The sequence below is a fragment of the Tamandua tetradactyla genome, chromosome 13 (assembly GCF_023851605.1).
Source record: "Tamandua tetradactyla isolate mTamTet1 chromosome 13, mTamTet1.pri, whole genome shotgun sequence".
NCBI classification, from domain to species: domain Eukaryota; kingdom Metazoa; phylum Chordata; class Mammalia; order Pilosa; family Myrmecophagidae; genus Tamandua; species Tamandua tetradactyla.
In genome coordinates, this window is record NC_135339.1 from 59147578 (window position 1) to 59173530 (window position 25953).

General features: G+C 44.3%; 1 protein-coding gene and 1 long non-coding RNA gene across 13 annotated transcripts in view; both read left to right on the top strand.

Annotated features, from left to right (window-relative positions):
• GOLGA7B (golgin A7 family member B) overlaps nucleotides 1–22124 on the top strand; it is a 58957-nt gene extending 36833 nt beyond the window's left edge. For 11 of the 12 annotated variants that reach the window (XM_077125688.1, XM_077125685.1, XM_077125684.1 and 8 more), the window contains 4 exons: nucleotides 1684–1809; nucleotides 20067–20219; nucleotides 20304–20405; nucleotides 21940–22124. In XM_077125688.1, the coding sequence (XP_076981803.1) occupies nucleotides 1684–1809; nucleotides 20067–20219; nucleotides 20304–20405; nucleotides 21940–22050 (492 nt within the window). In that variant the 3' untranslated portion in view covers nucleotides 22051–22124. Of the gene's footprint in view, nucleotides 1–542; nucleotides 1039–1683; nucleotides 1810–20066; nucleotides 20220–20303; nucleotides 20406–21939 lie in introns of those variants that run through there. The other variant, XM_077125677.1, reaches the window with a different exon arrangement.
• Nucleotides 22125–22131: 7 nt separating this feature from the next.
• LOC143654113 (uncharacterized) lies at nucleotides 22132–23908 on the top strand. The gene is made up of 2 exons (XR_013161671.1): nucleotides 22132–22609; nucleotides 22708–23908. It is a non-coding gene; the product is annotated as an uncharacterized LOC143654113 (long non-coding RNA).
• The last annotated feature ends 2045 nt before the right edge of the window (nucleotides 23909–25953 follow it).

The following is a 25953-nucleotide window of genomic DNA, read 5'->3' on the forward strand; positions in this document are numbered from 1 at the left end:
GGATATTCAGAGTAGAAGAGTTTATGGATTATTTAATCCAATCCCAATGCTTTGAGATCACATCTCTTACCTACAGTGAGGTTTACCCATATCAGGAAAGTCTTCTATAGTGTTTCCTGCTTCCCATCTTTTCAGGATCTTGATCCATCAATTATCTGCTCGTTCTATCATATTGAAAGCTTTTCTCTCTTTATGTATTTATGCCTTCAGCTTTTAAGCATGTTCAAGTATCTTCTATCTTCAATCCTGCCCCAGCAGAAACTCCTTCCAGCTCTTTGTTATCTGATCCTTGCCTCCTCTATGCCAGCTTCCAATGCTTTTATCTATTCTGCAAACCAAATCCAGTCTTTCCGAAATCTGTCTCCTGGTCATTGGAGCCAGGGCTCCACTCTCTTTGTTGCTTTGCACAAGCTTCTCCCTTTGTCTGGGTTGAGTTTTTCTTCCCGCCTATCCCCTACCATGGTAACCCTGGCTTTCCTTTGTGATTCAGTAGAGGCCTCAGGAAGTATCTTCTGAGTCAGCATTTCTGGGTGAGATGTTACTTCCTTATAGCATTTATCACAGTCTAATTAACTATATATTTACTTATCTTCCTCCCTGGAGCTCACAGACTATCTTTGCTCAGCATCCCCAGAGCCTGGCAATAGTAGGGACTCAATAAGTGGCAGCCGAGTGATTGAATGGATTCACCTTAATTACACAGGATGAACTGGCTGTTTGTTCACTGTGCCTTTGGGGCTTGGTCTCCACAGTGATTCCAATGTTTGGCATATTTCACCCAGTGGGATGGTTGTCTCAAATGTGGGTGATGGAGGCTGCAGAATTGGATGAAAGAGGCCTTGCTTGGTGAAATTGAGCCCCCTTTCCTCAAATGTTACACTTTGTCATTGATTGTCAAGTCTGCAGGTGGAATAAGGGACAGAAATGACCCCACTCCTTATCAGGGAAAGGTATTTCTTGAGTTACTGGCCTCAGTCCACTTTATCCACACTTTTCACTGGGGAAGTTTGGATGTGCGTGTGCCCCTTCTTTCCTAAGGTGAGGAATTCTGGACCTGAAAACTTGAGCGGTGTCCCTGGCCTGGGCCATAACTTTAACTTGAATCTGAATTTCCCTGAATTCATGAACACATTAGGTACTTTTCCACCCCCCCCCATGTTCCCCTCCCCCAACTCTAAGCTCCAATCAGCAGGGTCTAAGGAGTCAGCCTTGTTCAGTGCTGGATTCCCAGAGCAGAGGGCCTGACGAGTTGTAAGTACTTGACACTTGCTGAATGAATGAAAGCCTGAAAAGTTCTGGGACAGAGAGAGAGAGAGAGAGAGAGAGAGAGAGAGATGAGGAGGGACAGGGAAGAGAGGGGGTGTCAGGAGGTTTCATTTCTCATGTTAGGCTTTGTTTCTGGCTCTGATGATAGTTCCAGAACCTCTTATTTTGGCTCAACTTTGACTCAGCTTCAGACTTTTTCTACATCTTTCTGGGATAGCTCTAGGCATCTTCTTGGGTAAACGCCACAGTCCTGCTTCCCCATGGCCTCCCTGGAGCACACGTAGGGTGATCAACTCATCCTAGTTAGCTTGGACGTGCCTGGCTTTAGCACCGAAAAGCCTGCATTCTCGGAACCCCTCAGTCCCATATAAACAGAGGCAGATGATCACCTACAGCTTGGGCCTGTCTGTCTCCCAGGTCCACAATCTGCAGGAGCTCCGGAGAAGTGCCTCCCTGGCCACCAAGGTCTTCATCCAGAGAGACTACAGCGATGGGACCATCTGTCAGTTCCAGACAAAATTCCCCCCAGAGCTGGACAGCCGGGTAAGGAAGCCTTCTTCTAAACTTGGTACACAAGCCATGATGGAACTGAGGGGCTTATTTGAATGTACTTTTTTCCAGGATAGAAATAAGATATGACATAACATGTTCAGCCACTTCCCTTGGAAGGATAAAAACAATGTCTTTAACACTGTCTTGCTGTCTGCTCATAGAAAGTGATAGGGTTGAAGAAACCTCAGCGATCTGCTAGTAACTTTCAAATTGCAGGTGCAGGCAAATCACCTGGAAGGCTTGTTTAAAAATAAATTCCTGAGCGGTATTCCTGAAATGCTGTTTTAGTTTGTTAAGCTGCTGGAATTCAATATACCAGAAATGGAACAGCTCTTAAAAGGGGATTTTATTAAGTTGCACTTTACAGTTATAAGGCCATGATAATGTCTAAATTATGCCACCAACAAGAGGTTACCTGCACTCAAGAAAGGCTGATGCTTCCGAAACACCTCTGTCAGCTGGGAAGACACCTGGTTGGCATCTGTTAGGGGCTTGGCTTCTGGACACCTCTGTCATCTGGGAAGGCACATGGCCAAGTCTGCTAGCTTTCTCTCCCGGCTTTCCATTTCATAAGGATTCCCCAGGGGCATGTTCCTTCTGCATCTCCAAAGGTCTGGGGCTGCGTGGACTCTAACGCTTTTTCCAAAATGGCTCTCTTTTAAAGGGCTCCAGTAAGCAACCCCAGCTTGAATGGGTGGAGATACATCTTCATGGAAACCATCTGATCAAAAGTTGCCACCCACAATCGGGTGGGTCACATTTCCAAGGAAACAATGAAAAAGATCCCACCCAACAATACTGAATGAGGATTAAAGACCATGGCTTTTCTGAGGTCCACAACAGATTCAAGTTGTCACAGATGCTGATTCAATTGGTGGCTGGGATCTGGGAATCTCCCATTTTTTAGCGGTCATTCTCAACCTTGCCTGCATGTTAGAATTCCCTGGTGAACTCTTAAAAATCCTAAGACTCAGGCCACACCCCAGACCAATTAAATCTGACTCTCTGGGTTTGGGGCCCAGGCATCAATATTGTTTCCAATCTCCCCAGGTGATGCTAAGGTGCAGCCAGTGATGAGGATGTTAATTTCTACTGAGGCATCACCAGGTGATTCTGAATTACGTGATCCATAGAGCACACGTGAGGGCCACTGGCCGCCTAGGACAGGGCTTCTTCTGACTCTTGGCTGCACATCAGAATCACCGGGGGCAGTTCCTTCCCCTCATGCTTTTTGTTCTTTATTAACAGTTGTTATTACCTCTGTGCATGAATTTCCAGGGCTTCCTTATTCATACGGAAATAAGTTCATAGAGAAGATACATCTCATTTTTAGAATTTTGATAACATATTGGCAAAATTTTTTCTTGATACAGCATCTTATCTCGAGTGGTTTGTTTTTAATACTAATTCTGGTTTTAAATAACAGAAACTTGATCAGGCTAGCTTGAGACAAAGCAATGTGCGTGGAAGGGTGGCCGTGTTTGCAGGGCACAGGGCCTCAGGCCGAGTGTTAGCTGGATGTTGTGGAGGAGGAACCAGAGCAGGTTCAGGGTCTTCGACAAGCAGTCCACAGGCCTTGGCCTTAGGGTGCTGCCAGTAATAGAGCTCCTCATTCTGAATGAGCAATCACCAGGTGATTCAGAGTCAGGTGATTCATGGATCACACTTGGAGAATCCCTGGCCTTCTAGGACAGTGGGAGTTCAGCGGGGACTCTGATTCCCAGTCTCCGCATTGCTCAACTCTAAATCCCAAATTCCCAGGGCCAAAGCTTATTTATCTGGCCTAGGTTACATGTCCGTTCAGGACCAACCGTTTCGCCCAGGGGTTCATGCTTGTAGCTGCTCTGGGTGCTGGCCCGGGGAGTTTGGAAAAAAGTACCTTGCAATTCAGGTAGAGTAGAATGGGGCAGGGCAGGGCAGGGTAGGGTAGAGTAGTAAAGATACAGTAGCTGAGACTTCCGGAGAAGATGGCGGCTTAGTAAGGCGCGCGGGTCTTAGTTCTTCCTCCAGAACAACTACTAAAGAACTAGAAACAGTACAGAACAGCTCCCAGAGCCACGACAGAGACCAGACACACAGCGTACCCCATTCTGGACTGACTGGACCGGCTAAGAGACTCCGCTGCGGTGAGGTCCCCGAGAGGCGCGTGCTTCCCCAGGCCGTGGCGGCTGGCAGCCAGAGCCCCTCCCTCCCTCCTTCCCGGGCCAGCTGGGAGCTTTGGATCGGGTTCCCCAAGCTGCAGTGGCTGGCGCCCCTCCCCCACACGCGGCTTCCCGGGCCAGCTGGGAGCCTCGGAGCAGCGGTTCCCCAAGCCGTGGCGGCCGGCGAACGGAGCCCCTTCCGCACATGTGGCTTCCCAGACCGGCTGGGAGCCTCGGATCAGTGGTTCCCCAAGCCGCAGTGGCCCTCCCACATGTGGCTTCCCGAGCCGGCTGGGAGCTTTGGATCAGCAGTTCCCCAAGCCGTGGCGGCCGGTGACCCTCCCCCATGCGCGGCTTCCCGGGCCGGCTGGGAGCCTCGGAACAGTGGTTCCCCAAGCCGTGGCGGCTGGTGACCCTCCCCCAAAGGCGACTTCCCGGAAGGAAAGGAAAGAGTCTCCAACAGAAGTAGAGACTGAGCCCAACCTAACACCAATAGTGGCATTAATGAACAACTTCTGACTACTAAAAATAGGCCCTCAGCTCAGGCGAAACTGATCAAGGTGGAAGTCGCCGATTGGGCTAACTGAAAAAGAGGAAAGGGGGTGAAACAGAGCCTTCTGCGGCTGTTTATATGGAGGCTTCATTGCCTCTGGGCTCAGCGCTGGGATTACATAGGTTACAACTGCCCCAAACGCAGAAACAGGCTGCTTTCAGGGCTCTCTACCACCTGAACCTTCCCCACGGGAGGGGTGAAATGCAACTCAGGTGGAATCCCTCTCTCAAGGAATTCAGATCCCAGGACTTCACAATTTGGAGCCATTAAAACCAACCTACAACCTTTCCTCTGTCTCCACCACACACCCAGCAGCGAGAGTCTTCCAAAGTTAAAGGAGCCACAACATCTTTTTCTGGTGGGACCCACAGACAGACAAGCACCACATACTGGGCAGGATAAGAAAAACAGAGCCCAGAGACTTCACAGGAAAGTCTTTCAACCTGCTGGGTCCCACACTCAGGGAAATCTGATTAAATGCCCAGATGCCAGCAAAAAATAACAAATCACACCAGGAAAATTGAAGATATGGCCCAGTCAAAGGAACAAACCAATAACTCAAATGAGATACAGGAGCTGAGACAACTAATTCTGAATATATGAACAGAAATGGAAAACCTCTTCAAAAACCAAATCAATAAATTGAGGGAGGACATGAAGAAGGCATGGGATCAACAAAAAGAAGAAATGGAAAGTCTGAAAAAACAAATCACAGAACTTATGGGATTGAAAGACACAGTAGAAGAGATGAAAAAAACAATGGAAACCTACAATGGTAGATTTAAAGAGACAGAGGATAGAATTAATGAACTGGAGGATGGAACATCTGAAATCCAAAAAGAAACAGAAACTACAGGGAAAAGAATGGAAAAATTTGAGCAGGGGCTCAGGGAATTGAATGATAATATGAAGCGCACAAATATACATGTTGTGGGTGTCTCAGAAGGAGAAGAAAAGGGAAAAGGAGGAGAAAAACTAATGGAAGAAATTATCACTGAAAATTTCCCAACTCTTATGAAAGACCTAAAATTACAGATCCAAGAAGTGCAGTGTACCCCAAAGAGAATAGACCCAAATAGGCGTTCTCCAAGACACTTACTAGTTAGAATGTCAGAGGTCAAAGAGAAAGAGAGGATCTTGAAAGTAGCAAGAGAAAAACAATCCATCACATACAAGGGAAACCCAATAAGACTATGTGTAGATTTCTCAACAGAAACCATAGAAGCTAGAAGACAGTGGGATGATATATTTAAATTACTAAAAGAGAAAAACTGCCAACCAAGACTTCTATATCCAGCAAAATTGTCCTTCAAAAATGAGGGAGAAATTAAAACATTTTCAGACAAAAAGTCACTGAGAGAATTTGTGACCAAGAGACCAGCTCTGCAAGAAATACTAAAGGGAGCACTAGAGTCACATACGAAAAGACAGAAGAGAGAGGTATGGAGAAGAGTGTAGCAAGAAGGAAAATCAGATATGATATATATAATGCAAAAGGCAAAATGGTAGAGGAAAGTATTACCCAAACAGTAATAACACTAAATGTTAATGGACTGAATTTCCCAATCAAAAGATATAGACTGGCAGAATGGATTAAAAAACAGGATCCTTCTATATGCTGTCTACAGGAAACACATCTTAGACCCAAAGATAAACATAGGTTGAAAGTGAAAGGTTGGGAAAAGATATTTCATGCAAATAACAACCAGAAAAGAGCAGGAGTAGCTATACTAATATCCAACAAATTAGACTTCAAATGTAAAACAGTTAAAAGAGACAAAGAAGGACACTATCTACTAATAAAAGGAACAATTAAACAAGAAGACATAACAATCATAAATATTTATGCACCGAACTGGAATGCCCATAAATACGTGAGGAATACACTGCAAACACTGAAAAGGGAAATAGACACATATACCATAATAGTTGAAGACTTCAATTCACCACTTTCATCAATGGACAGAACATCTAGACAGAGGATCAATAAAGAAACAGAGAATTTGAATATTACAATAAATGAGCTAGACTTAACAGACATTTATAGGACATTACACCCCACAACAGCAGGATACACCTTTTTCTCAAGTGCTCATGGATCATTCTCAAAGATAGACCATATGCTGGGTCACAAAGCAAGTCTTAACAAATTTAAAAAGATTGAAATCATACACAACACTTTCTCGGATCATAAAGGAATGAAGTTGGAAATCAATAATAGGCGGAGTGCCAGAAAATTCACAAATACGTGGAGGCTCAACAACAACTCTTAAACAACGAGTGGGTCAAGGAAGAAATTACAAGAGAAATTAGTAAATATCTTGAAGTGAATGAAAATGAAAACACAACATATCAAAACCTATGGGACGCAGCAAAGGCAGTGCTAAGAGGGAAATTTATTGCCCTAAATGCCTATATCAGAAAAGAAGAAAAGGCAAAAATTCAAGAATTAACTGTCCACTAGGAAGAACTGGAGAAAGAACAGGAAACTGATCTCAAAGCCAGCAAAAGGAAAGAAATAACAAAGATTAGAGCAGAAATAAATGAAATTGAAAACATGAAAACAATAGAGAAAATCAATAAGACCAGAAGTTGGTTCTATGAGAAAATCAACAAGATTGATGGGCCCTTAGCAAGACTGACAAAAAGAAGAAGAGAGAGGATGCAAATAAATAAGATCAGAAACGGAAGAGGTGACATAACCACTGACCTCACAGAAATAAAGGAGGTAATAACAGGATACTATGAACAACTTTACGCTAATAAATACAACAATGTAGATGAAATGGACAAGTTCCTAGAAAGGCATGAACAACCAGCTTTGACTCAAGAAGAAATAGATGACCTCAACAAACCAATCACAAGTAAAGAAATTGAATCAGTCATTCAAAAGTGTCCCAAAAAGAAAAGTCCAGGACCAGATGGCTTCACATGTGAATTCTATCAAACATTCCAGAAAGAATTAGTACCAACTCTGCTCAAACTGTTCAAAAAAATCGAAGTGGAGGGAAAGCTACTTAATTCATTCTATGAAGCCAACATGACCCTCATACCAAAACCAGGCAAAGATATTACAAAAAAAGAAAACTACAGACCAATCTCTCTAATGAATATAGATGCAAAAATCCTCAATAAAATTCTAACAAATCGAATCCAGCAACACATTAAAAGAATTATACATCATGACCAAGTAGGATTCATCCCAGGTATGCAAGGATGGTTCAACATAAGAAAATCAATTAATGTAATACACCATATCAACAAATCAAAGCAGAAAAATCACATGATCATCTCAATTGATGCAGAGAAGGCATTTGACAAGATTCAACATCCTTTCCTGTTGAAAGCACTTCATAGGATAAGAATACAAGGGAACTTCCTTAAAATGATAGAGGGAATATATGAAAAACCCACAGCTAATATCATCCTCAACGGGGAAAAATTGAAAACTTTCCCCCTAAGATCAGGAACAAGACAAGGATGTCCATTATCACCACTATTATTCAACATCATGTTGGAGGTTCTAGCCAGAGCAATTAGACAAGAAAAAGAAATACAAGGCATCAAAGTTGGAAAGGAAGAAGTAAAACTATCACTGTTTGCAGACGATATGATACTATATGTCGAAAACCCAGAAAAATCCACAACAAAACTACTAGAGCTAATAAATGTGTACAGCAAAGTAGCAGGTTACAAGATCAACATTCAAAAATCTGTAGTGTTTCTATACACTAGCAATGAACAAGCTGAGGGGGAAATCAAGAAACGAATTCCATTTACAATTGCAACTAAAAGAATAAAGTACTTAGGAATAAATTTAACTAAAGAGACAAAAGACCTATACAAAGAAAACTACAAAAAACTGTTAAAAGAAATCATAGAAGACCTAAATAGATGGAAGGGCATACCATGTTCATGGATAGGAAGACTAAATATAGTTAAGATGTCAATCCTACCTAAATTGATTTACAGATTCAATGGAATACCAATCAAAATCCCAACAACTTATTTTTCAGAAATAGAAAAACCAATAAGCAAATTTATCTGGAAGGGCAGGGTGCCCCGAATTGCTAAAAGTATCTTGAGGAAAAAAAAACCAAGCTGAGGTCTCACGCTGCCGGACTTTAAGGCATATTATGAAGCCACAGTGGTCAAAACAGCATGGTATTGGCATAAAGATAGATATATCGACCAATGGAATCGAATAGAGTGCTCAGATATAGACCCTCTCATCTATGGACATTTGATCTTTGATAAGGCAGTCAAGCCAACTCACCTGGGACAGAACAGTCTCTTCAATAAATGGTGCCTAGAGAACTGGATATCCATATGCAAAAGAATGAAAGAGGACCCGTATCTCACACCCTATACAAAAGTTAACTCAAAATGGATCAAAGATCTAAACATTAGGTCTAAGACCATAAAACAGTTAGAGGAAAATGTAGGGAGATATCTTATGAAACTTACAATTGGAGGCGGTTTTATGGACCTTAAACCTAAAGCAAGAGCACTGAAGAAGGAAATAAATAAATGGGAGCTCCTCAAAATTAAACACTTTTGTGCATCAAAGAACTTCATCAAGAAAGTAGAAAGACAGCCTACACAATGGGAGACAATATTTGGAAACGACATATCAGATAAAGGTCTAGTATCCAGAATTTATAAAGAGATTGTTCATCTCAACAACAAAAAGACAGCCAACCCAATTACAAAATGGGAAAAAGACTTGAACAGACACCTACCAGAAGAGGAAATACAAATGGCCAAAAGGCACATGAAGAGATGCTCAATGTCCCTGGCCATTAGAGAAATGCAAATCAAAACCACAATGAGATATCATCTCACACCCACCAGAATGGCCATTATCAACAAAACAGAAAATGACAAGTGCTGGAGAGGATGCGGAGAAAGAGGCACACTTATCCACTGTTGGTGGGAATGTCAAATGGTGCAACCACTGTGGAAGGCAGTTTGGCGGTTCCTCAAAAAGCTGAATATAGAATTGCCATACGACCCAGCAATACCATTGCTAGGTATCTACTCAAAGGACTTAAGGGCAAAGACACAAACGGACATTTGCACACCAATGCTTATAGCAGCATTATTTACAATTGCAAAGAGATGGAAACAGCCAAAATGTCCATCAACAGACGAGTGGCTAAACAAACTGTGGTATATAGATACGACGGAATATTATGCAGCTTTAAGACAGAATAAACTTATGAAGCATGTAATAATAACATGGATGGACCTAGAGAACATTATGCTGAGTGAGACTAGCCAAAAACTAAAGGACAAATACTGTATGGTCCCACTGATGTGAACCGACATTCGAGAATAAACTTGGAATATGTCATTGGTAACAGAGACCATCAGGAGTTAGAAACAGGGTAAGATAACGGGTAATTGGAGCTGAAGGGATACAGACTGTGCAACAGGACTAGATACAAAAACTCAGAAATGGACAGCACAATACTACCTAATTGTAATGTAATTATGTTAAAACACTGAATGAAGCTGCATCTGAGCTATAGTTTTTTTTTGTTTGTTTTTTAATATATTTTTTGTATTTTGTATTTTTATTTTTTTCTCTATATTATCATTTTTTTCTTTTTCTGTTGTCTTGCTATTTCTTTTTCCAAATCGATGCAAATGTACTAAGAAATGATGATCATACATCTATGTGATGATATTAAGAATTACTGATTGCATATGTAGAATGGAATGATTTCTAAATGTTGTGTTAGTTAATTTTTTTTAATTAATAAAAAAATAAATAAAAAAAGATACAGTCGCTCAGGTGATGTCGTGTACTGCGAAGAGAAGTGAAGGGTCAGAGGAATGGTGAGGTGGGACAGGGAGATCTGGGGGACATAAGGGACAAGCTGTGGGGATGGGAGATTGTTCCAGCTGAGGACGCAGGCATAAAGGCCCTGAGGCACCTGCATGCTTGGGATGTTTGTGGAGAGGCATAAGGTCAGTGTGGCTAGGGGGGCCCAGCAGGGAGGGAGGAGGAGCTGGGCTCTCGGGGTAGCAGGGCCAGGCCAGGTTGGGTCTAGTGGGCATTGCAAAGACTTCTTGGCTTTTACTTGGCCAGAAATGGGAAGACTTTGGATGCTTTTGGCCAGAGGTGACACAAATTGGACTTACATTTTAGCTAGACCACTCAAGGCAGCGGACAGGGATGGGAGTGGGTCGATCAGTTAAGAGGCCAGATGTGATGGTGGCCTGGTCCATACTGTAGGCTCAGGTTAGTTCCTTATTTGTAACATGGGGATGACAGTGCTTTTCTGATAGGACTGTCATGAGATAATGCATAAAAAATCCTTGCCACTTAGAAAGTGGTTGATAAATATGAGCTAATATTCTGGATGCTGGCAGGACAGCTTCTCCGTTTTCCACACACATGGGGCTGTGGTGCTCTGGGTGACCCTTTGGCTAGGAGGAAATGTCCACTTCTGGAGAAACATTCTTGAAGACTTACCCCACGAGCTTCGTGCAGCTGGAGTCATCACTGACCCAGTCCCAGCTCTCTTGAGAATGTCAAAGTCCCTAGAATTCTTGTCTGATCTGTAGAAAATGTTCAGATCTAGGATATCATGTAAGCTTCCTCTTTCTGAGGGAGGCAAGCAGTAATTCTTTTTTTTTTTTTTTTTTATTAATTAAAAAAAGAATTAACAAAACAATTAGAAATCATTCCAATCTACATGTACAATCAGTAATTCTTAATAACATCACATAGTTGCATATTCATCATTTCTTAGTACATTTGCATCGATTTAGAAAAAGAAATAAAAAGACAACAGAATAAGAATTAAAACAATAATAGAAAGAAAAAAAAACAAAAAAAACAAAAACAAAAAACCTATACCTCACAGGCAGCTTCATTCAGTGTTTTAACATAATTGCATTACAATTGGGTAGTATTGTGCTGTCCATTTCTGAGTTTTTATATCCAGTCCCGTTGTACAGTCTGTATCCCTTCATCTCCAATTATCCCTTCTCTTTTTTTTTTAATTAACGGAAAAAAAGAAATTAACCCAACATTTAGAGATCATACCATTCTACACATGCAATCATTAATTCTTAACATCATCACATAGCTGCATGATCATCATTTCTTAGTACATTTGCATTGGTTTAGAAGAACTAGCAACATAACCGAAAAAGATATAGAATGTTAATATAGAGAAAAAAATAAAAGTAATAATAGTAAAATCAAAACAAAACAACACAAAACAAAACAAAAACCTATAGCTCAGATGCAGCTTCATTCAGTGTTTTAACATGATTACTTTACAATTAGGTATTATTGTGCTGTCCATTTTTGAGTTTTTGTATCTAGTCCTGTTGCACAGTCTGTATCCCTTCAGCTTCAATTACCCATTGTCTTACCCTGTTTCTAACTCCTGCTGAACTCTGTTACCAATGACATATTTCAAGTTTATTCTCGAATGTCCGTTCACATCAGTGGGACCATACAGTATTTGTCCTTTAGTTTTTGGCTGGATTCACTCAGCATAATATTCTCTAGGTCCATCCATGTTATTACATGGTTCATAAGTTTATCTTGTCTTAAAGCTGCATAATATTCCATCGTATGTATATACCACAGTTTGTTTAGCCACTCTTCTGTTGATGGAGATTTTGGCTGTTTCCATCTCTTTGCAATTGTAAATAATGCTGCTATAAACATTGGTGTGCAAATGTCCGTTTGTGTCTTTGCCCTTAAGTCCTTTGAGTAGATACCTAGCAATGGTATTGCTGGGTCGTATGGCAATTCTATATTCAGCTTTTTGAGGAACCGCCAAACTGCCTTCCACAGTGGTTGCACCCTTTGACATTCCCACCAACAGTGGATAAGTGTGCCTCTTTCTCCGCATCCTCTCCAGCACTTGTCATTTTCTGTTTTGTTGATAATGGCCATTCTGGTGGGTGTGAGATGATATCTCATTGTGGTTTTGATTTGCATTTCTCTAATGGCCAGGGACATTGAGCATCTCTTCATGTGCCTCTTGGCCATCCGTATTTCCTCTTCTGAGAGGTGTCTGTTCAAGTCTTTTTCCCATTTTGTAATTGGGTTGGCTGTCTTTTTGTTGTTGAGATGAACAATCTCTTTATAAATTCTGGATACTAGACCTTTATCTGATATGTCGTTTCCAAATATTGTCTCCCATTGTGAAGGCTGTCTTTCTACTTTCTTGATGAAGTTCTTTGATGCACAAAGGTGTTTAATTTTGAGGAGTTCCCATTTATTTATTTCCTTCTTCAGTGCTCTTGCTTTAGGTTTAAGGTCCATAAAACCGCCTCCAGTTGTAAGATCCATAAGATATCTCCCTACATTTTCCTCTAACTGTTTTATGGTCTTAGACCTAATGTTTAGATCTTTGATCCATTTTGAGTTAACTTTTGTATAGGGTGTGAGAGATGGGTCTTCTTTCATTCTTTTGCATATGGATATCCAGTTCTCTAGGCACCATTTATTGAAGAGACTGCTCTGTCCCAGGTGAGTTGGCTTGACTGCCTTATCAAAGATCAAATGTCCATAGATGAGAGGGTCTATATCTGAGCACTCTATTCGATTCCATTGGTCGATATATCTATCTTTATGCCAATACCATGCTGTTTTGACCACTGTGGCTTCATAATATGCCTTAAAGTCAGGCAGCGCGAGACCTCCAGCTTCGTTTTTTTTCCTCAAGATGTTTTTAGCAATTTGGGGCACCCTGCCCTTCCAGATAAATTTGCTTATTGGTTTTTCTATTTCTGAAAAATAAGTTGTTGGGATTTTGATTGGTATTGCATTGAATCTGTAAATCAGTTTAGGCAGGATTGACATCTTAACTATATTTAGTCTTCCAATCCATGAACACGGTATGCCCTTCCATCTATTTAGGTCTTCTGTGATTTCTTTTAGCAGTTTTTTGTAGTTTTCTTTATATAGGTTTTTTGTCTCTTTAGTTAAATTTATTCCTAGGTATTTTATTCTTTTAGTTGCAATTGTAAATGGGATTCGTTTCTTGATTTCCCCCTCAGCTTGTTCCTTACTAGTGTATAGAAATGCTACAGATTTTTGAATGTTGATTTTGTAACCTGCTACTTTGCTGTACTCATTTATTAGCTCTAGTAGTTTTTTTTTTTTTTTTTTTTTTTTTTTTTTTTTTTATTAACGGAAAGAAAAAAAAGAAATTAACACAACATTTAGAAATCATACCATTCTACATATGCACTCAGTAATTCTTAACATCATCACATAGATGCATGATCATTGTTTCTTAGTACATTTGCATCAGTTTAGAGGAACTAGCAACACAACAGAAAAAGATATAAAATGTTAATATAAAGAAAAGAAATAAAAGTAGTAGTAATAGTAAAAAACAACAACAACAAACAAATCAACAAGCAAACAAAAACAAAAAAAAAACCCTATAGCTCAGATGCAGCTTCATTCAGTATTTTAACATGATTACTTTACAATTAGGTATTATTGTGCTGTCCATTTTTGAGTTTTTGTATCTAGTCCTGTTGCACAATCTGTATCCCTTCAGCTTCAATTACCCATTGTCTTACCCTGTTTCTAACTCCTGCTGAACTCTGTTACCAATGACATATTTCAAGTTTATTCTCGAATGTCCATTCACAACAGTGGGACCATACAGTATTTGTCCTTCAGTTTTTGGCTGGATTCACTCAGCATAATATTCTCTAGGTCCATCCATGTTATTACATGGTTCACAAGTTTATCTTGTCTTAAAGCTGCATAATATTCCATCGTATGTATATACCACAGTTTGTTTAGCCACTCTTCTGTTGATGGAGATTTTGGCTGTTTCCATCTCTTTGCAATTGTAAATAACGCTGCTATAAACATTGGTGTGCAAATGTCCGTTTGTGTCTTTGCCCTTAAGTCCTTTGAGTAGATACCTAGCAGTGGTATTGCTGGGTCGTATGGCAATTCTATATTCAGCTTTTTGAGGAACCGCCAAACTGCCTTCCACAGTGGTTGCACCCTTTGACATTCCCACCAACAGTGAATAAGTGTGCCTCTTTCTCCGCATCCTCTCCAGCACTTGTCATTTTCTGTTTTGTTGATAATGGCCATTCTGGTGGGTGTGAGATGATATCTCATTGTGGTTTTGATTTGCATTTCTCTAATGGCCAGGGACATTGAGCATCTCTTCATGTGCCTCTTGGCCATCTGTAATTCTTCTTCTGGTAGGTGTCTGTTTAAGTCTTTTTCCCATTTTGTAATTGGGTTGGCTGTCTTTTTGTTGTTGAGTTGAATAATCTCTTTATAAATTCTGGATACTAGACCTTTATCTGATATGTCGTTTCCAAATATTGTCTCCCATTGTGTAGGCTGTCTTTCTACTTTCTTGATGAAGTTCTCTGATGCACAAAAGTGTTTAATTTTGAGGAGCTCCCATTTATTTATTTCCTTCTTCAGTGTTCTTGCTTTAGGTTTAAGGTCCATAAAACCACCTCCAGTTGTAAGATCCATAAGATATCTCCCAACATTTTCCTCTATCTGTTTTATGGTCTTAGACCTAATGTTTAGATCTTTGATCCATTTTGAGTTAACTTTTGTATAGGGTGTGAGAGATGGGTCTTTTTTCATTCTTTTGCATATGGATATCCAGTTCTCTAGGCACCATTTATTGAAGAGACTGCTCTGTCCCAGGTGAGTTGGCTTGACTGCCTTATCAAAGATCAAATGTCCATAGATGAGAGGGTCTATATCTGAGCACTCTATTCGATTCCATTGGTCGATATATCTATCTTTATGCCAATACCATGCTGTTTTGACCACTGTGGCTTCATAGTATGCCTTAAAGTCAGGCAGCGCGAGACCTCCAGCTTCGTTTTTTTTCCTCAAGATGTTTTTAGCAATTCGGGGCACCCTGCCCTTCCAGATAAATTTGCTTATTGGTTTTTCTATTTCTGAAAAATAAGTTGTTGGGATTTTGATTGGTATTGCATTGAATCTGTAAATCAATTTAGGTAGGATTGACATCTTAACTATATTTAGTCTTCCAATCCATGAACACGGTATGCCCTTCCATCTATTTAGGTCTTCTGTGATTTCTTTTAACAGTTTTTTGTAGTTTTCTTTATATAGGTTTTTTGTCTCTTTGGTTAAATTTATTCCTAGGTATTTTATTCTTTTAGTTGCGATTGTAAATGGGATTCGTTTCTTGATTTCCGCCTCAGCTTGTTCATTACTAGTGTATAGAAAAGCTACAGATTTTTGAATGTTGATCTTGTAGCCTGCTACTTTGCTGTACACATTTATTAGCTCTAGTAGTTTTGCTGTGGATTTTTCCGGGTTTTTGACGTATAGTATCATATCGTCTGCAAACAGTGATAGTTTTACTTCTTCCTTTCCAACTTTGATGCCTTGTATTTCTTTTTCTTGTCTAATTGCTCTGGCTAGAACCTCCAACACAATGTTGAATAATAGTGGTGATAGTGGACATCCTTGTCTTGTTCCTGATCTTAGGGGGAAAGTTTTCAATTTTTCCCCATTGAGGATGATATTAGCTGTGGGTTTTTCATATATTCCCTCTATCATTTTAAGGAAGTTCCCTTGTATTCCTATCTTTTGAAGTGTTTTCAACAGGAAAGGATGTTGAATCTTGTCGAATGCCTTCTCTGCATCAATTGAGATGATCATGTGATTTTTCTGCTTTGATTTGTTGATATGGTGTATTACATTAATTGATTTTCTTATGTTGAACCATCCTTGCATACCTGGGATGAATCCTACTTGGTCATGATGTATAATTCTTTTAATGTGTTGTTGGATACGATTTGCTAGAATTTTATTGAGGATTTTTGCATCTGTATTCATTAGAGAGATTGGTCTGTAGTTTTCTTTTTTTGTAATATCTTTGCCTGGTTTTGGTATGAGGGTGATGTTGGCTTCATAGAATGAATTAGGTAGTTTTCCCTCCACTTCGATTTTTTTGAAGAGTTTGAAGAGAATTGGTACTAATTCTTTCTGGAACGTTTGGTAGAATTCACATGTGAAGCCATCTGGTCCTGGACTTTTCTTTTTAGGAAGCTTTTGAATGACTAATTCAATTTCTTTACTTGTGATTGGTTTGTTGAGGTCATCTATGTCTTCTTGAGTCAAAGTTGGTTGTTCATGTCTTTCCAGGAACCCGTCCATTTCCTTTAAATTGTTGTATTTATTAGCGTAAAGTTGTTCATAGTATCCTGTTATTACCTCCTTTATTTCTGTGAGGTCAGTAGTTATGTCTCCTCTTCCATTTCTGATCTTATTTATTTGCATCCTCTCTCTTCTTCTTTTTGTCAATCTTGCTAAGGGCCCATCAATCTTATTGATTTTCTCATAGAACCAACTTCTGGCCTTATTGATTTTCTCTATTGTTTTCATGTTTTCAATTTCATTTATTTGTGCTCTAATCTTTGTTATTTCTTTCCTTTTGCTTGCTTTGGGGTTAGCTTGCTGTTCTTTCTCCAGTTCTTCCAAATGGATAGTTAATTCCTGAATTTTTACCTTTTCTTCTTTTCTGATATAGGCATTTAGAGCAATAAATTTCCCTCTTAGCACTGCCTTTGCTGCGTCCCATAAGTTTTGATATGTTGTGTTTTCATTTTCATTCACCTCGAGGTATTTGCTAATTTCTCTTGCAATTTCTTCTTTGACCCAGTCGTTGTTTAGGAGTGTGTTGTTGAGCCTCCACGTATTTGTGAATTTTCTGGCACTCTGCCTATTATTGATTTCCAACATCATTCCTTTATGGTCCGAGAAAGTGTTGTGTATGATTTCAATCTTTTTAAATTTGTTAAGACTTGCTTTGTGACCCAGCATATGGTCTATCTTTGAGAATGATCCATGAGCACTTGAGAAAAAGGTGTATCCTGCTGTTGTGGGATGTAATGTCCTATAAATGTCTATTAAGTCTAGTTCATTTATAGTAATATTCAGATTCTCTATTTCTTTGTTGATCCTCTGTCTAGATGTTCTGTCCCTTGATGAGAGTGGTGAGTTGAAGTCTCCAACTATTATGGTATATGAGTCTATTTCCCTTTTCAGTGTTTGCAGTATATTCCTCACGTATTTTGGGGCATTCTGATTCGGTGCGTAAATATTTATGATTGTTATGTCTTCTTGTTTAATTGTTCCTTTTATTAATATATAGTGTCCTTCTTTGTCTCTTTTAACTGTTTTACATTTGAAGTCTAATTTGTTGGATATTAGTATAGCCACTCCTGCTCTTTTCTGGTTGTTATTTGCATGAAATATCTTTTCCCAACCTTTCACTTTCAACCTATGTTTATCTTTGGGTCTAAGATGTGTTTCCTGTAGACAGCATATAGAAGGATCCTGTTTTTTAATCCATTCTGCCAATCTATGTCTTTTGATTGGGGAATTCAGTCCATTGACATTTAGTGTTATTACTGTTTGGATAATATTTTCCTCTAACATTTTGCCTTTTGTATTATATATATCATATCTGATTTTCCTTCTTTCTACACTCTTCCATATCTCTCTCTTCTGTCTTTTTGTATCTGACTCTAGTGCTCCCTTTAGTATTTCTTGCAGAGCTGGTCTCTTGGTCACAAATTCTTTCAGTGACTTTTTGTCTGAGAATGTTTTAATTTCTCCCTCATTTTTGAAGGATAATTTTGCTGGATATAGGAGTCTTGGTTGGCAGTTTTTCTCTTTTAGTATTTTAAATATATCATCCCACTGTCTTCTAGCTTCCATGGTTTCTGCTGAGAAATCTACACAAAGTCTTATTGGGTTTCCCTTGTATGTAATGGATTGTTTTTCTCTTGCTGCTTTCAAGATCTTCTCTTTCTCTTTGACCTCTGACATTCTAACTAGTAAGTGTCTTGGAGAACGCCTATTTGGGTCTAATCTCTTTGGGGTGCGCTGCACTTCTTGGATCTGTAATTTTAGGTCTTTCATAAGAGTTGGGAAATTTTCAGTGAAAACTTCTTCCATTAGTTTTTCTCCTCCTTTTCCCTTCTCTTCTCCTTCTGGGACACCCACAACACGTATATTTGTGCGGTTCATATTGTCCTTGAGTTCCCTGATACCCTGTTCAAATTTCTCCATTCTTTTCCCTATAGTTTCTGTTTCTTTTTGGAATTCAGATGTTCCATCCTCCAAATCACTAATTCTATCTTCTGTCTCTTTAAATCTATCATTGTAACTATCCATTATTTTTTCTATGTTTGCTACTTTATCCTTCACTTCCATAAGTTCTGCGATTTGTTTTTTCAGTTTTTCTATTTCTTCTTTATGTTCAGCCCATGTCCTCTTCATGTCCTCCCTCAATTTATCGATTTCATTTTTGAAGAGGTTTTCCATTTCTGTTCGTATATTCAGCATTAGTTGTCTCAGCTCTTGTGTCTCATTTGAGCTATTGGTTTGTTCCTTTGACTGAGCCATATTCTCAATCTTTTGAGCGTGGACAGTTATCTTCTGCTGCTGGCGTCTGGGCATTTATTCAGATTTCTCTTGGTGTTGGACCCAGCAAGGTTGTTATATTTTTCTGTGAAATCTCTGGGTTCTGTTTTTCTTATCCTGCCCAGTAGGTGGCGCTCGTGGCCCACGTTTGTCTGTGGGTCCCACCAGTAAAAGGTGCTGTGGGACCTTAAACTTTGGAAAACTCTCGCCGTCCTGGGGGTTCGCTAGCCGAAGCGGCTTGAGCCGGCCCTCGGTCCGAACGCAGGGAGGGTTGCTGGTCGCCGCAGCCAGGGAAAGAGCCCGTCCGAATTTCCTAGTCGGCCCTGGGCAACAAGTGTGGCGGGAGGGCGCCAGCGGCAGCGGCCTGCCCGAGAGAGTGCACGTTCCCGGGAGTCACGGGTTTGGAAGGGGCCTCCCCCACCCGTCACCGTTCTCCGCGGGCTGGGGATTTCCGATCCAATTCTCTCAGTTGGTCCGGGGGCTGCGCGTGGTGTGGGCGCCAGTCGCCTTGGTTTCAGGGGACCGCCTCTCCAATTCTCCCAGCCGGCCCGGGAAGGGGGAAGGGAGTAACTCCGGCCGCTTCCCGCCCCGCCCGGTAAGGCCCGCGCGCCTCGGCGATCTCACCCGAGCTGCTTCTCTCAGCCAGCCAGCCGTTCCAGGATGGGGTACGCTGTCTTTTTTTATCTCTGTTGTGGCTTTGGGCGCTTTCTGTATCGTTTCTACTCCCCTAGTAGGTGTCCTGGAGAAGAAACTAAGATCCGCGCGTCTTACTAAGCCGCCATCTTCCCCAAGCAGTAATTCTTATTTCCATTTTATATGAGGAAACTGAGGCCCAGAGTGGTTAAGCCATTAGTCCAAGGTCACACAGCCAGTTGATGGCCAAGTCTGGACCAGACACCAGGTCTCCTGACTCCCAATCCAGTGCTCTTTCTGCTTCACCTTCACCTACAGCCTCTCTGGTCTTGCCTGCATGCCAGCATGCCTCCCTCCCAAGGCATCCAGTCAGTGCCCCTGTGGCCTCATTGCTGACCCCACCCCCAGCCCCTGTGATTGTCCCCACTCCAGGGAGGCTAACCTAGGCTGGCTTTCTGTTCCTCTCTCCCTCCAGATCGAGCGGCAGCTCTTTGAGGAGACTGTGAAGACCCTCAACAGCTTCTATGCGGAGGCCGAGAAGATTGGGGGCAGCTCCTACCTCGAGGGCTGTCTGGCCTGTGCCACGGCCTACTTCATCTTCCTCTGCATGGAGACCCACTATGAGAAGGTGCCCCTACCCCCAACCTGCCCTGTGTCCCCTCCCCGAGGGCTTCAATCCTGGATGTTCATCCTCAACCGGCCCTTCTTACAGGTTCTCAAGAAGATCTCCCGGTACATCCAGGAGCAGAATGAGAAGGTCTTTGCCCCTCGAGGCCTCCTGCTAACGGACCCCGTGGAGCGTGGGATGAGGGTTGTATCCTTCCTGGCTGCTCTGTGGGAGGGCCCAGAGCTGCCAATCAGTGGGGTCTCTGGGGCAGCCTGTCCGGCCATGTGTGCAGCTGCCATGCAATGGAGATCACCCCAGGGACCTCTGCTCAGGGTTCCCACAGGATTCCTCACTTTGCCAGTCATTATTCTCTTCCATAAGTATTGGGGCTATTTGTGAATTTCAAGATTTGAATTTATTGAGCTGCATTTAATCAGTGTTTAATACCTGCCTATATTAGCTTCCTAGAGCTGCTGTAACAAAGGGCAACAAACTGGGTGTCTTAAAATATATTCTCTTTTAGTTCTGGAGGATAGAAGTCCAAAATCCAGGCATCAGGAGAGCCATGCTCCCTCCAACGGCTCTAGGGGAGAATCCTTCCTTGGCTCTTCCGGCTTCTGATGGCTTCCAGCATTCCTTGGCTTGTGGCAGCATCTCCACCTCAATCTTTACCCAGCCGTCCTCCATCATTGTGTTTCTGTGTCTCTTCTTATGAGGCCACCAGGGATTGCATTCAGGGCCCACCTCAATCCAGGAATCCAATGTGACCTCATGTTAACTAATCTGCAAAGACCCAATTTCCAAATGAGGCCGGGGACTAGGACTTGGACATATCTTTCAGAGTGACACTGTTCAGCCCACAGCGATGCCAGATAGCATATCAGAGTGCTCTGGAATTCATACAATTCTCAAAACAACCCTAGGAGGCAGGTGACGCTTAGAGAGAAGGACACTGACTCACACTCACATGGCTGATGATTGTCTGATCCAGAACTCAAGCCCAGGCTAGCTGGACTCACAGTCCGTTCTCCAACTGCCCCTCAGGGGGTATGTAGATAACCAGCTGTCTGTGTGGCCCCCATTTAATTCCATGAGGTAGGGCACGTACCCCTCCCCCCTTCACAGATGAGGTCCAGGATGAAGTGATTCCCCCAAGTTCTCAGTCCCAGCGGGCGGCTGGCTAGAGGCAGATGGGTGGTCCCATGTACTCACCCCTCCCCCGTGTCAGTGGGAGCAGGACTATTAGTTCACAAATTATACCAAGAGACAGAGGGCGAAAAGAGAAAACAAACCCCCTTTTCTCTGCTGGGAATTGTTCATAGCAACCCCACAATTCTTTTATTATCCCCATTTCATAGAGGTGATGATGATAGGCAGCCAATTTGTGAGTGGGTGAGTCAGGATTTGACCTTGGAACCTCAAAGTCCTCATACTTATGTGGCAGCATGGCACATTGCTACCTTTGGATGCAGCCAGACCCCCTTGGAATGTAAGCCCGGTGAGGGCAGAGATCCTCGGGTGTGGCCATGGCTGAGTGCCCAGCACCCACACAGGGGCCGCCCTGCATGGCTCCACTTCTGCTGGCTGAATGAGCGAATGAGCACAGTGGGCTTGGGTGGGTGAGCTCCCCAGGCCCCCCCACCTCCCACCTTACTGTCTAGTAAGCAGCACCAGCTCAGCCTCCAGCCTCCCTGCTGGCCTCGGTCAGCCGGCGGCGACTCTCCTTAACCACTGCCCCCAGATCGAGATCTCCATCTACGAGGACCGGTGCAGCAGCGGCAGCTCTAGCAGTGGCAGCAGTAGCGGCAGCGGCAGCAGCAGCGGCGGGGGTGGCGGGGCGGGGGCCCGGTGACTGGCCGAGAGTCCCTGCGGGGAGGTGTACGGCCGAAGTGAAGGCCTCGCAGACCTGCGGCGGCTGCGCTACCAGAGCACCCGCTTCTGAGTCCTTCTCTGGGCCCACCCTGCTGCTGGGGGTGGGAGGGAGGGGTGCCTGGCCCCGCGTTTCCTGCCAGTGGTCGATCCCTGCCCCCTGCCCCTCGCCTCCTGGGGAGGGTGGGTCTGCCTCCTGACCTGGCTCTTTCCTGAAGGGCTGTTCCGGGCCCCACGAGCCAGACCTTCCCAGGGAAGGCTGGAGGTGGGAGGACATCATTTGGAAAGTCCCTTTCATCCGAAGCTCCTCTCCCATCACCCCAGAGGGGGTGGGGGGCAGGCCTGTTGCTAGAGAATTCCCATCCTGCATGATTCCTCACCCCAAACCCTATGCCCACCAGGACTTGGGGCCGAATGGCCTCAGTCGAGGGAAATCTCTCCCCTGGGGACCCTGCTCCCTATAGCTGCCTCCTGGTGTCTGCTCCTTCCCGTGCACCACAGGACCACTGCCCGTCTGTGATCCTGCCTGCACTGAATTCCAGGTCTGGGGAGAGGGGAGAGGTCAGCCCCTGGGCGCTGCGGTGGGAGCCATCCTCCCCTGACTGCTTCTGGTCCTGTCGCTTCCCTGTTCTCCACCCAGAGCCCAGAAGACCCGCTGGCCTTGCCTTGAAGCGTCCAGCTCCTGGGCCTTTGCAGACCACGCGGCTCTGATGGCGGGGCGCTCCAAGCGGGGCTCTGGGCCATTGCCGAGGGGCCTGGGCAGCCCGCCCGCAGGAAGAGCCGTCGTGGAAAGACGTAGCATGGAGGCGCTGGGGCCACCTGAACCGGAGCCATCGTCCTGAGATTAGAACCTGCACCTGTGCAAGAATGAGTGTGTGTGTGCGTGCACACATGTGTGAGTGCACACATGTGTGAGTGCACACTTGTGAGTACTCTTGTTGGTGTCTCTTGGCTGGAAGGGCAGCAACTGCCCCTCTCTGCCTCCTGGCTTGTCTTAGCGAGATGATGGGACTGTGGCTCTTTTCCTGTGTGGGTCCAGCCCGGCCCCCTGTACGTAAATGTCCTAAGCCCCCTCACCTCCCCGGTTCGGGCAGCCAGCTTGAGGCTTTCTGGCTTCCCTACTGCAAATCCACCTAAATCCCTTCTGACTCTACTGTATACATTCTAGCAGAAGAGATGGGGTTCTAGGAGAGCAGAGCCAACCTTCCAAGGGCCTTCTGTGCCCACCTCCCGGGCCCCCAGTGACGAGGCAGGGGGCCGCAGACGCTGCGCTGTGGGCCTTCCCAGGCTCTGGGCTTTATAAGGCCACTTAAGTGAGCCTGTCTTGGACCTTAGGGAAAAGGCAGACTCCCTGCCTTGAAAGAAAGGGAGGAAGGTCCGGCCAATGATGCTCTGGCTCCTGGGACCAGGGGTGTAGCGGGAGGGAGGAGCCCTGGCCCCGGGCTCTGAAGATGGGCAAAAAGAGGCTGCCTGCCTTGGCGCCAGCAGGAGGTGCTAGAAGAGGGTTGGAAAAACCAGCTGCTACAGTTTGCTTTCTGGAACCAAAGAGGGGCCTGATTCTCTTCTGGACATTGGAACAGGTGTGGGAAGGAGGTACCTGCCCAGAGAGCTGGGAGGGGTTGGCCCAGTCCCGGAGGCCCCAAAGGAGTTCCCGTCTAGGGATCCCCCAGAGGGGCTGCAACCCAGGAGGCTCCACCATAGCGCCAACCCCGGGACTGGCCTGCCCACCTGTGCAGCTGGACTTCATGTCATATCAGAGCGTTTCCTGTCGGGCGGCTGGACACAGGCAAAGGGTTGGCCTTTTGTTATTTTTTTAGAATAAAAGGACTTGCCCAGCTCAAGGCTCTGCACTGCTTTTCCTCCCGTGGCTGTCCGTGCCCTGGATCACGGTGAGGGGATGCTTGACTGCCCACCCAGAGCATGCCAAGGAGGCAGGCCTGAGACACCTGACCGTTCTAGAGGAGACAAAGGGCCTAGCACAAGGGAATAAGATGTGTCCTGTCTTTTTGAAGCTCACAGTCTAGTGGGAAGGCAGATGCCCCAGATCCTTTATCTGGAAGACCTTATGGGGTGCATGCAGCCTTGTGTGTGGGGAATAGGTAGGACTGAAAGCCAGCTCAATTTCTAGAGCCCTTATTCTGGATTGGGCCCTGCCGGGCTGGATCACACAGGTCAGTCAATGGCTGAGGACTAGAAGGTAGGTGGGTATCAAAACCTAGCAGAGGTGTCTCTTGGATGCCATGGAATTAAATAACATTAATTGAGCACCTATTATGTGCCAGAGACTTTGTTAAAGCCATAGGCTAGAGCTGGAAGTGAACTTGAAGATCACTATAAGCCTCTTCATTTTATAGAGGTGGAACCGAGGCCCAGAGAGGGTAAGTGACCTGCTGCAGATCACACAATTTGTTGCTGATCACAGTGCCATGCTTAGGGCGGAGGTTTCCTGACTCAGGGCTTACTCTGTGACCCCATGGGGATGGCACCCTCACGGGAAGTTGCCTGAGGCTGCAGGGCAGCTGAGGACCAAGGGTCTGTGGACCAAGGGTCTGTTCCTGGAGGATCTTGCATCAGACCAGGCGAGCAATGGCTCTAGCCCCTGGGTGGGGATTGGACGAGGCCCTGAGTGGCTCTCACATGGAATTTACTGCCCCAAGGGATTGAGGCCCGTGGACGTTAAGTAACTTGCCCAAGGACACACAACTAGGATGTTGCAGAGCTTAGCTTTGAACCTAGGCAATCTGACTCCAAACCGCAGGGAAGGTGATCGATTCAGCTTCAGAGACCCCCTCAGCTGCTGGAGGTTCTCAGCCATCCCAGGATTAGGATCTGGCAGGTTCTCGGAAAAGGACTTGGTTCTGTGCCTGGGCTCTGAGGCAGGGCTGGTAATCCAGCCCCAGGCATCATGAGGTGTGGGTGGGCTGCGCTGAGACTGCCTGGTGAAGAGCAGCGGAGGGGGGGCCAGACTCACTGTGCTGGGCCTTCTCTCTATCTGTCGTTCTCGGCTGGGTTGGTTATAGGAGAAGTAGCCTCTTTCCTGGGTCCAGCCTTGCCACATTCCTGCATCCCCAGTGCTGGCCACGGACAGGCCCTAACAGGACCCAGAGAACAGGGGAACCCTGCTCCTGCCTTGGCCAGGCTGTCTTCTGCCCAGGTCCCACCTGAAAGCTCCAGACGGCCAGGCATCCCCCAGGTGCTCTGCACACTGCCCCCTCACTGCTGTCAGCAGTTCTTTTGGCTAAAGGCAGGGCATGCGAAAGCCACAGGGTTTACAGAAGTTCGAGGCGCCGCCGGGCGGTGGAATAGTGCACTGCATTCAGGGTCTGAAGGATGCTTGGAGCAAAGCTATTAAGCTGTTGTGAAACTTCCCTGACTGCCACTGCTCCCAACTGGTAAGTCTTCTGAGGCTTCAGAGGCATAGGGCAAAGGTAGAGTCCAGTGGTGTTACTGTTTCTCCAGGCAGCGAGCCTCTGGGCACTGCATTCCAGGTACCAGACTTTCTCCGGGGTCTCATCAGCCCTAGTAACCCTGCCTCCCTTCTCCACAACACCGCAGGACTTACAGGGTCCCTGGCAAGAGGCACCCTCCACCCCCAGCTCTGCTTTTGGTTTTGCTATTGCTTCCTCGAGGATAAAGGCATTAGGAACAAGACTCTAAGTCAGACCCGAATTTGAGCTCCATTTCCATGATATTAGCATGTGATGGAGATTCTTGGAGCCTCAGTTTCCTCAGCTGTAAAACAGGGATCATGATACCTCCTTTGCAGAATTGTTTAGACCAGTGATTCTCAGTTTCGGCCCCCACTGGTGTTACCTGGCGAAGCCTGAGGACCACTGATGCCTGGTCCTGTCTCCAGAGATTTTGATTTAATGGGTCTGGGGTGCAG